The sequence below is a fragment of the Gallinula chloropus genome (genome assembly GCF_964237585.1).
Source record: "Gallinula chloropus genome assembly, chromosome: 2".
Taxonomy (NCBI): Eukaryota; Metazoa; Chordata; class Aves; order Gruiformes; family Rallidae; genus Gallinula; species Gallinula chloropus.
In genome coordinates this window covers 68,829,066-68,839,547 of record NC_140086.1, presented here as the reverse complement: position 1 = coordinate 68,839,547, position 10,482 = coordinate 68,829,066, and the positions used below count along the sequence as shown (strand labels likewise).

Genomic DNA, 10,482 nt, shown 5'->3' with positions numbered 1-10,482 from the left:
TACACTAATTAAAATGCCATCTCCCTTCAAAAACCACAATGCTAGACAGCAAGGGTTATTTACTCTGGCACTGCTGAAGCAAGATGAGGTCATGCCTGCTGTAACTCGGTAGGTAATTCTTTACCTCACCTTCAAACCAAGGCAAAAGCTAAAACACCAACTTCCAACACAACATATTTAATACTTTTTGCCACTCAACAGCACATTTGAGTTTGGTGCTACTGGTTCTGTTATCACAACTTTCAATTCCAAGGCGTGGTTTCCTTAAGAAAAACATCATAGGACCTCACAATAACACACGACCAGCAGTGTTTGTTTTCATTTTCCTTTAATTAAACACAAAAGCACCTCACAGTCCGATGATTCAGCTTTGCCCTTCGTAACCCGACGGCGAGGTGTCCGTATGTAAGGCTTCAAGGCTGAGAGGACAAGAGGCCCCGAAAGCCGCGGCTTCCCACTTCAGTTCTCAGCATCCCGGGCCTGAAGTTAAGGCAAGGGCCGCCACGGCCTTAACCCGCTCCTCGCTGGCGCTACGATGAGCCGCTGCCGCCTACTCCCGCCTCGCAGCCTGCGTCCCCAGCAGGCAGCTCCCAGAAGCTGCCGGGCAGCCCGGGAACAGGGAACCGTCCCAGCGGCAGGGCGGCGGAACGCGGGACTCAAGGCCGGCCAGGCGAACACCGCGTCAAGGCTTCTCCCCTCCGGGGTCCCGCAGCGGCGGCCGCAGCTGGGAGAGGCCCTCGGGCCGCGGGGCTACTACAGCTTCCGCTGCTTGTGCCTGGGGTTGGTCTTACAGTAGACGTAGAGGCGGCCCCGCCGCCGGACGATGTAGCAGTCCTTGCAGCGTCTCTTCAACACGGTTTTCGTCTTCAGCCCAGCGAGGAGGGGCGGCAGCAGCCCGGGCGGCGGCGGGGCGGCCAGCAAGGCGCGGGGAGAGGCCGCCCCGCAGCCCAGCGGCGGAGCCCGGCTCGCCAGCGCGGGCAGCGCCGCCGGCCGCCACCACGGGGCCACGGAACAGAAAGGCGAGCGGCTCAGCGAGCGCAGCGGCCCGGCGGCGGCCCTAGCCAGGAAGGACAGCATACTCCGCGCCCTGCGAGGAGAGGACAGCACAGCAGTGAGGACGCCCACTCCCATCCTCCAGCTCCAGCCCCCAAGAAAAGGCACCCGGCCCCTACCACGCTGCGCCTTGCGACCCACCACTCACCTCCCGCAGGTGACCCTCCGCGCATGTGCGAGGGGGCAGGACAAGTGCTGCGCCTGCGCCCGCCCGAGCTGGGGAGGGCGTGTCACGTGGTCGGTTCAAGATGGCGGCGCCCGGAGCGACCTTCCGCCGCCTATCGCCGCTGAGCCGCTGGCTGTCACTTCGCCCGGCGGCTGTTGCTACTGCCGTCCGGCCTTACGGCGTGCGGGCCTCCGGCACCGGCGAGCTGGTGACGCACACGGGGCAGGTGAGCAGGGAGCTGCAGTAAGAAGAGGGCGGCGCGGGGGTCGGCGCTGCCCGCTCTGTTGCCCGGAGAGGGCGGGCGAGTCCGGGCCGCGTCTCCCGCCGTCCCGGCGCCTGCAGCAAGCCCTCTATGCCCCGGGGGCTGCGAGCGGCGGGCTGCGGGGCCGCTCCCTTCGGTACGCGCCGCGGGCGTTAACGTTGGGGAGTGGGGCGGGGGTCTGTGTGCCGCAGCCGGAGAGCCGCCGGGCCGCGGGGTCCCCTTCTGCTGGCGGCTCGTGGCTGCGCTTTGCCCGGCCCGTGCAGCAGGAGCTGGGTGCGAGAGGCGCGGCCGGGGCAGCCGGCCGCGGGGCAGCGCGGAACTCGAGCTTCCCGGCGTACTGCGCTCCGCCCGCAGCGGTGCGGGGCCCTCAGCAGCGAGCCTTGTGTTCGCCCCTACGGCCCGAGCTAGAGCTTCTGTTGGCCGGCTTCCACCCCCCACTTCCCCCCCCGCCTCCCCTTTCGGCGCTGCCGTCCCTTTCCCGTGCTTGCGAGACGGCGGCCGTGGCCCAAACTGGGGAGGCCGCTTGAGCTGTTCGTTCCTGGCGGTGCTGTCAGTCCTCGCGTTCCTGGGTGCTGGCTATCGCCTCTTCACTAAGAGGGTGTCTTTTGTGTCCCAGGTGTATGAAGAGAACGATTACAGAAGAGTTAGATTTGTCGGACGGCAAAAGGAGGTAACTCACTTTACTTCTGCTGAGGTGGTTTGTGACGTTGTTTGTTGGTTTTGGTTTTTTAATACCTCCTGTTGATGTTCTCACCTTGATTGTCATTAAAAAAAACCTCTCAAAGCAATCAAAGCTCCACAAAAATTCAACCAAAAGCAAAAAAACCTGAAATTACCCAAACACAAAACCCACCAAAATAAAACTGGATTCGGGTTGGGGGTGTGTGTGTGTGGTGTGTCTTTTTCTTTTTCACTACAGCTTATAGTAGCTTTTGTGTATCTCCCTGCTTTTGGTAAATTTGGAGATTTCGAGGCTTGTCCTACACCTGTTAAGTGCTTACGTTTATGCTGTGGAAGTTGTAGGAGTTTGAGCATCTTAAACTTGCACCACTCTATTTTAAGCATGTGTGTTAAAACAAAAAGTCAGTATGTTTTTAGTGTCCTTTGTGTTCAGAAAAATCACGTCATTAAGTGCTCTGTTGAATTGTGCGTTTAAGCAGATCTGTTTATCCCTTTAAATTGTGTGTCTTGTAGCTTAATTTGTTTCTGCATAGTTAAAATCTTGACCTTTAGCCAAATGGAATTTTAAATGAGGACACTTTATTTCCAGAGCTTGGGAAGCATTTGCTTAAACAGTGGTGTAATAAATAAACTAAAATATGAAATAATGAAGTTATCTTGCAGGCTTGTTGCTGCCGCTCATCAATAGAGTGGGCAGGTGAAATTAAGTCCTTCAGCACCAAGTTCTTGCTAGTGATCAAGCAGCACAGCTCCGTGACTGATCTGCTGGCCTTTGGGAGAGGAACAGTTTCAGCTAAATTGTATACCTCAGTGCCTGAGCACCTGATCGCTGCCTTAGCGTTAGTGCTAGAAATGTGGGTGTATGGTAGAGGCATTAAATGTAAAGTGAGGTGGATTTTTAATGTGGATTCCAAGTTAACCTGAAGTAATTGCACTGATTTCTGAGGCTTTCCTGTCGAGTTTACCTTACTGTATCACAGATACAATTTAACTCATGCTGCGAGGCAAAAATAGGGATGCTACCTGGGAAGTAGTTCAATGAAGATGTCACTTAAAATGCTGAAGTAGCTTCTTCTGGGAGGATAGTGGCGAAGAGTATGTCTCTTCCAAAGGCAATGCCTGTTTCTGTGCTATTTCTGTAACTGTAAGAAACACTCCTTGAGCCTAATTGTCTGCAGGGCACCAGGTCCCTCAGGTGTGCCTTTGCCAGCCACGGATTTCAGGCTCTCTGTGGTGAGGAGCACCCAGGGTTTTCAGTTTGGTCCAATTCCTGCTTCAGCAAAAGACAAGCTTTAAGTCTGCTAAGTAAGGTTTAACGCTAGGTTTTAACTGCAAAATTGGAGCAAAATCTACATCTTAAATACTAAAACAATCCTCATGCTTATTAAGGAGATCCCTCTAGGGCCTTCACCGTTATATCCCAGTGTGTTTCAGCCTCTTGGGTTGGTGTTTCACAGCTGTGTCTGTAGTCCAAACTTTGTCTTGTTTTTGAAGCTAAAGCTAGCTTGTGAAGTTGGTGACTCTGCTTTCTCAGTCACTTCTTTTCTGTGTTTAGTATGCTCTGGGTGATAGAGCCTGGCTTGTGATCAGCCCAGTCTGGCCATGGCAGCTTTCTTGTTGGGGCATGCAGCCACTGGATGCAGGAGCCCTCTGTGAGGACACCTGGGCCTAGATGCTGCACATGGCTTTCCCAGGCAATGGCCAGGCCCAGGGCACGGCCCAGAGCTCATGGGTATTGTTCCCTCAGATCTGCCAGTTAATGAAATCCACGTGTGTTAGGGAAAACCACTATTGTCTGTGCTGGATCTGCAGGACCGAGGGATTAGTGCTGTCTGTCAAGGGCCCAAAGCAAGTAGCTGTGAGAAAAACTGACCATGGCAACTGCAAAACTGCATCTGCTGCAGTCCCACTAGCATCATCCTGCCCTTTTAGAGTCCCTGAGGTACCACAGGGCCTAATTCAGCACCGCCATTCCTGCTTTGGCTCTACCTTTTCTGTTGGGCTGGTGCAGCAGCTGAAGCTGTGAGGGAGAACCGACCTCAGAGCCAGTCCATTTTAAATATAACATTGTTCTTCTCTCTGGATCTTTGGACCTGTGTCTGTTCCAAGTTTGTTTTTATCTCTTGGCCTCCTGGACTGTGTACTGGCACAGACAAGTAGGTGGAAAGAAGCAGCAATGGAATTGTCAAACTGGCACTATGGGCAGGAGAAAAAAAATTGCTCACTGAATTATGTATGCATTTGCCAAGCAGTGTTTGGATGTGCTGAGGGAAACAACCTGTCCTTTAATTGTCCTTTAATTAAAGGGACACAGTGTAACTGAAACCACTGTTGCCTCTTTTCCCCCTCAGGGTTTTTTCTTAGGTTGGTTGGGTGTCCTGTCCCATCCTCCCCCCAGCATGTTTTCAAATGAATCCCTAGCCTTTTTTTAGTAATCTGAACCACAGACAAGTCATAGCTGTATGGTGGATGAGAGGTTCTTGCATCTCCCATCTCCCCACAAGTACCTTTGTGGTTAAGAAACATTTGGAAAAGTGAAGTTCTGCTTCTGAGCTTGAAGCAGAGGTGCACCAATGGTGCTATCTCCTTCCTCCTTTAGCATGAAATGAAGGATGCACAAGTTTGAATGTTATTAAAAGCAGCAGTTGGCAAAGTTACATATGACTTGCTGACACAGCCCCCAAACAGTGAGGTTCTTGATGTCACGAGTTTCACAGAATTGTAAGGGTTGGAAAGGACCTCCAGAGATCACCGAGTCCAACCCCCCTGCCAAAGCAGGTTGCTTTGGACAGGTTGCAGAGAGAGGTGTCCAGATGGGTCTTGAATATCTCCAGAGAAGGAGACTCCACAACCCCCCTGGGCAGCCTGTGCCAGGGCTCTGTCGCCCTCACTGGGAAAAAGTTCTTCTGCATGTTGGTGCGGAACTTCCTGTGATCCAACTTGAGGCCATTGCCCCTTGTCCTGTCTCCACAGACCACTGAAAAGAGGCTGGCTATTTCCCCCATAAAATTTGCTTTATTATTGAAAGTTGAACTTTTTGTGAACTTTTTTAGCTGTTATCTTCTTTTGGTAAAGAAAATCTGGTTGTTGGCAAAACTGACTTTAACGCTGCTGAACCAAAAATGCAAAATTTAGGGAGACTTGATTGCAGGTTTGGTAAAAGATCTGAAGTTGTTGTGTACTGGGACTATATAACAATACAACTGTAGTTCTTAGGGATAGGGTTAATGGACACTTAGCTGTGTTTTACCTAAGAATCTCATCTTCACTGAAATACCAACGTGTTTATGAACCCTATGTGGAGAACCATAGGTAGTTCTTTCTTTGGGTCCTGCTGAGGCACACGCAAGTTGCTGTGTGGCAGAGCTGTCCGGAGGTGCATACGTTTGCCAGGCCACACAGGAAAAAGCCCTTCTTGTTGGTGATGTGCATATTTCAGGAAGTGTTTAAGAGGAGTTTACAGAGTGGCATAGTGACATTTATGGAATTATTTATTTTAATGCTGAACAGTTTGTTGTTCTGATTGTTATGTACCATGTTCGTGTTTTCCTGAGATTCCTGTGCAGTGATAGAACAAGGCGTGTGGTGAGAGGCTCTAAATTACCAGCAGTTGTTTTATGTCACTCTTGACTTCATTTGTCCCACTGTTTTTCATTGAGTTTATCAGCACTGAGTCTCATGTAGTCACTAAAGCATGATACAGAGACAGTGTCAGTCAAGTATCTTCTGTTCCTGCTCACCTCTCTGCTGAATCTGCTCAGGTCACGGTGTAAGTCTGAGCACTGATGCAGCCTGCATATCAGGGGAAGGGGGTATCTCTTGCAGATTTTAATGTGCATGGTTCACTGATCTGCCTTGCTGCGTGGACTAAGAGTTGGTGGAGGAGGTGGGAGGAAACCTCTGCAGGAACTTCTCAAGATGACTGTCATGGAACTGCTTGGGGAGGTAGTAAGTAGCAGTTGCTTTCTGCCTGAGCGGTGAAGGTATCTGAGAGTTTCCTTTTTCTCCTACAGGTGAACCAGAGTTTTGCCATTGATTTGATAGCTGAGCAGCCTGTGAGTGAAGTTGAACAGAGAGTGATATCATGTGATGGTGGTGGTGGAGCTTTGGGACATCCTAAAGTATACATAAACCTGGTAATGTCTTTGTTCTGCATGGGTAGTATGTTTTACCTGTAAGTTCTTGTTTGTAAGCTTATCTGCTTTTTGGCATGTTAGCTTAACAAAGTAAAAGGAGTAACCACCCAAGATGATCATTTTATTTGATACCTAATATAAAATTTCAGACCTGAAGAGTTAGAAGGCTTCCATTTGAAGTTACAGAAATTCCTTTTGAAATATTTATTTGGTTTATAGGACAAAATTTATTTAAAAAAATAAACTAACTGAAGTAATATGAGCAAACAGTGCCTTGAGAGCAAAAAATAATATACTTGCTGTGTTTTTAGACATATACTCTAATTATTTAAATGCCACCATGTAGATTGAGGATACATTTGTAATATTCTTAGGAATACGCAGTTTATTCTGAATCTTGCAAGTTCAAGGAAAAAAAAGGAGGGGGAAGCACAAGTCAAACCATTTTTTCAGTGTTTGGGAATCTTGGCAGTTCTCAAGATTGAACGTTTCAGTCATGGTCAGAGAATCAGCGTAGAATAAATGTTGCCTTATCCTTCTATTGACAGTAGTGATGGTTGCCAGTGTATTATTATTCCAGAGCCTAAAAATATTTGGGCTGCTGTCATGTCCTCAGTGGAATCAGTGATGACCTGTTGTTTGGGTACTGTTCATAGTCAGACCCTGACTGCAGATATCTTAATATCCATCTTTCCTTCCTCATCTAAACTTTGACATTTGCTTAATACCCAGAAGAACGGTGGGGGAGAGCTGGTGTCCTTTGGTGTCAGTGCTGTTGTGACTCCTAACTATAAACACAAGCATTTCTGTTTTGAACAAAGAATGGACTTTGTAGTGATTCACTTTACATTATTCAAAGTCAAATGCTCAGAGATTGTAATTTGCAACACTTGGGAAGCTTCTGTTCTTCAGCCTTGAGTTAACTTCTGTAGCACAATGCTTCTCAGTTGTGTTTGTGGTGATTTCTTTGACCTGCACCATGCTCTTCATGAAGAATGCTTTAGGTTTTGTGAACTTTGAGATCTTTTTTGTGTTAATAATCAAATGACAAGGAGCTTGTGGTTTAGTTCTTGAAAGCTAATGCCTGCAAACAGAGGGAATGGTGTTAGACCAGCTTCTTTCCCCTAGTCCTAATAGATGAAATGCAGGCTTTCAGTGTGGAGGGTGATCTGGGTTTTTCACTTCTAAGCTTCTATTAAGGAAGGAGAACCATGAGTTTCCTTTGGGTTTTTGTGAATAGTTTTGCTGCTAAAGAACAGAGGATCCCTGAGTGCTTATCTAACTGTCTTTTGTTGTGTTAGGAAGGACTGCAGCAACAGCTTGCAGTCAGTCACCTTCTAAATCTAAACAGATATATGTGTCTTTTGGAGAGAAGAATAAAAATCTTATACAGTAGTAATTGCTATTTTTCTCCAAAATGCTTTCTTTCACTGAAATTTCTCCCAGAGCTCTCCTGAAATTTCCCCCTTCCTGTAACTAAATCTAGCAGGTTAGATTACTGGTCAAAACTCCTGTCTAGATACAACTTGGAAATGCCAAATCCTGTTCTGCATTAAAATAATTACGAATGATCTTTCCAGAGGATTGAAACAGATATGACTGACTCAAAATGTCCAGTTCAGTAAGAGGATCCTTTATTACTGAAGAGTTATCAATTGGCTTGACATTAAAATTATGTTGTTGAGCTCAGGTCTGGTAGTTAAAAGGCTGGCAGAATGGAAGCTGGGTAGGATACAGGAATCCAGCACAAACCTCGTACCATCATTCTTACTCTGAGTGTTTCAAATTACATGCTGTACTTCAGCTATGTTGATCAATTTTGAGGTGGCACATGTAAGTAAGAAAAAATCTGTAATTTCTAAAAGTTTTGTAAAGTGAAACTAGCAGCTGTTGCATTTTTGTTTGTTTTTTTTCAGGACAAAGATACAAAGACCGGAACATGTGGCTACTGTGGACTTCAGTTTAAACAGAAACATCACTGAAGGATTATCCCTGCTGAACAGAAATCTGCAAGCCAGATGTTAACATTTAACTATAAATAAACCATATAATTAGAAACCCAAGAGTGGTGTTTGTGTTTATCATAACTATGGGAAGTCCAGTCTACCTTTTTAAATCCTACTTGTCAGGTGTTTGAGAGCTGAACGGTGTTGCAGGATCTGTTTTGTGCTTAACGTGATTTTCATGGAGCAAATGTCTGGCCTTGTTTGGCAGACTTCTTGCAGGCTTGGAAGAGGCCCTTGGCTGCAGCATAAGTTTGCTTTGTATTGGGTGGAATTGTATTCTTTTCAACACTGAATTGGATGTAAATGTTTACTGGGGGATTAATTATCCTAGGTGTTTGTCTTTTGGCGTTGTTGGATGCTGTTTGCTCATGGCCTAGTGTCTATAGCTAGATTCACGAATGGAAGCACAGAGATGATATGATACTCAGCATTACACCTGGAAGCAAGGCTGTCCTCCCTGAGTTAAGTAGCTACACTTGCTACTTCTTTAAAAGACACATCCAGTGCCTTAGAATAGTAATTGTGAGCTGGAAAAGTAGCTAAGGTGACACATGTGAAAGGTGAAGACATTGGCATTTGACCTGCAGTTGAGAGGATCACAGTGTATCTAGCTGATTCTTCCTGGGGTTCACAACCTGGCAACCTCTTTAGGAACCGGGTCTTGTCAGACTCAAATTAGGGATTGCTCCATTACAGGTAGCAGCTTCTGCTCCTTTAATGCAGATAATCTGACAATGAGAGCATCCCCCTGTGTGTAACGCTACCTACACCATGAGAGGTGGTTGTAGGACATCATCCACCTGCTTGCAGGTGTCCGCAGTAGGAAGGTACGAGCTTTATTCTCTGCTTCAAATAGTACTTTAATCTGTTGTCAGTAAGTGACCTTTTTAAATGCTGTTGATGGGACATGGCTCCTGGTAGCAACTGCTGCTTGACCAAACTTTAACAGGATGTGGTTCTAAACCTGCTGTTTATATCACTTTAAATTGATGTGGTGGTATCAAGTTGAACCAAATTATGTGGGCCTACAGCTGCTAAACTTGCTTCTGTTGATTTATAGATGAAGTTGAGCCAACCTAGGCTTAAAGCAAGGTCTGAACTATTACTTCTGTAGAGGTTGTGTTTAGAGACTATACTGCAATTACTCACATGCATGTACACCCCTCTGCTTTTTTCATTCATTCCACCTGTAAGAGCTTTACCTCCCCCTTATTTCTTCCCATTCTTCCTCCTTTTCACACTCTTTTTCTCTTTGCTATTGTTTTCAGTGATCATCTGGCTGACCTTCAATTCATTCTTTGTAATGACCTAGATTTGGGAAGCAATATTAGAATTATGCATTGTAAATTCATTGTAACTTCAGGTTAGGTTGCTGAGCACTAACTCTACAAGCCTGTGGTCTGAGTGAGGCTGGATGGCTGTTAGGATGGTTTTGGTTTTGTGATGTTAGTGCAGTGGCTGAGACTGAATGTACATTGCATTTTGAGTCATTCCTGAGCAGTTACAGGGATGGCAAAGGATCCTTTCCTAAAACCCAGTAACTTGCATTCAGCCTATCTGACCTTATGCGAATCATCTGTCAACTGAGCATAATTGTGATGTTATAAACAGTCTTCTGCTAAGTCTGTCTCATTGCTATAAATACAAAGTAAATACTTGGAGTGTCTGTCTTCAGATGTAAATCTGGTTGCTTTTCAGCCTGGCTCTCCACCAGTTTGTAGTGTGGCTGGCACGGTTCTCTCATGGTGTGATCATCTCTGCAAAAATCACCTGAAACAAGTAATCATATGTGGCCCTCTTCCTTGGGCCTTTGACTTTCTTATGAATAATATATCTGCTTGGATCACTCCTGCTCATAATAAATTAACAATGTTTAAATTGGCACGGCATCTGCTGAGGACCCAGACAACTCCCATCCCACTGGAATGCTGTTCTTGGATATCTTCCCTGAAGTACTTGTGATATGTGAAGCTGTTGACATCAGTGAAGCAAAGAAGGTCTCTACCGTGGTGACCTTCCTAGGAAAGCATTGCTCCTTTTTGATTCATACGTGCTGTGCTTGTGTATCTTGTTGTGAATGACTGTTCACGTGACGTCTTGCACTTTGTGCCACACCATCTGCATGCCTGTGTAAATGCCAGCCTTGATCTTCAGGGAAAAGAAGTGAGGAAAAGCAGA

At 46.7% G+C, this 10,482-nt stretch overlaps 2 protein-coding genes across 2 annotated transcripts; one reads left to right on the top strand and one right to left on the bottom strand.

Moving 5' to 3' along the window:
* Window positions 1–293: 293 nt before the first annotated feature.
* On the bottom strand, window positions 294–1,217 carry MRPL36 (mitochondrial ribosomal protein L36). The gene is made up of 2 exons (XM_084280469.1): window positions 1,202–1,217; window positions 294–1,087 (listed from the first exon to the last, which is right to left on the bottom strand). Exon 2 carries the CDS (start codon window positions 1,075–1,077, stop codon window positions 754–756), a length of 324 nt encoding a protein of 107 aa, XP_084136595.1. The 5' UTR covers window positions 1,078–1,087; window positions 1,202–1,217; the 3' UTR covers window positions 294–753.
* Window positions 1,218–1,278: 61 nt separating this feature from the next.
* NDUFS6 (NADH:ubiquinone oxidoreductase subunit S6) lies at window positions 1,279–8,356 on the top strand. Its single transcript, XM_084260454.1, has 4 exons — window positions 1,279–1,445; window positions 2,098–2,151; window positions 6,176–6,298; window positions 8,215–8,356. The coding sequence occupies exons 1-4, from the start codon at window positions 1,302–1,304 to the stop codon at window positions 8,278–8,280; spliced, it is 387 nt and encodes a 128-aa protein (XP_084116580.1). The 5' UTR covers window positions 1,279–1,301; the 3' UTR covers window positions 8,281–8,356.
* The last annotated feature ends 2,126 nt before the right edge of the window (window positions 8,357–10,482 follow it).

Excerpts from the sequence above, each read along its gene's own strand:
- MRPL36 (XM_084280469.1), bottom strand. The coding sequence starts at position 1,077 with ATGCTGTCCTTCCTGGCTAGGGCCGCCGCCGGGCCGCTGCGCTCGCTG.
- NDUFS6 (XM_084260454.1), top strand. The coding sequence starts at position 1,302 with ATGGCGGCGCCCGGAGCGACCTTCCGCCGCCTATCGCCGCTGAGCCGC. Across the intron at positions 2,152-6,175 it reads TTGTCGGACGGCAAAAGGAG|GTGAACCAGAGTTTTGCCAT; the intron begins GTAACTCACTTT and ends TTTCTCCTACAG. Across the intron at positions 6,299-8,214 it reads CTAAAGTATACATAAACCTG|GACAAAGATACAAAGACCGG; the intron begins GTAATGTCTTTG and ends GTTTTTTTTCAG.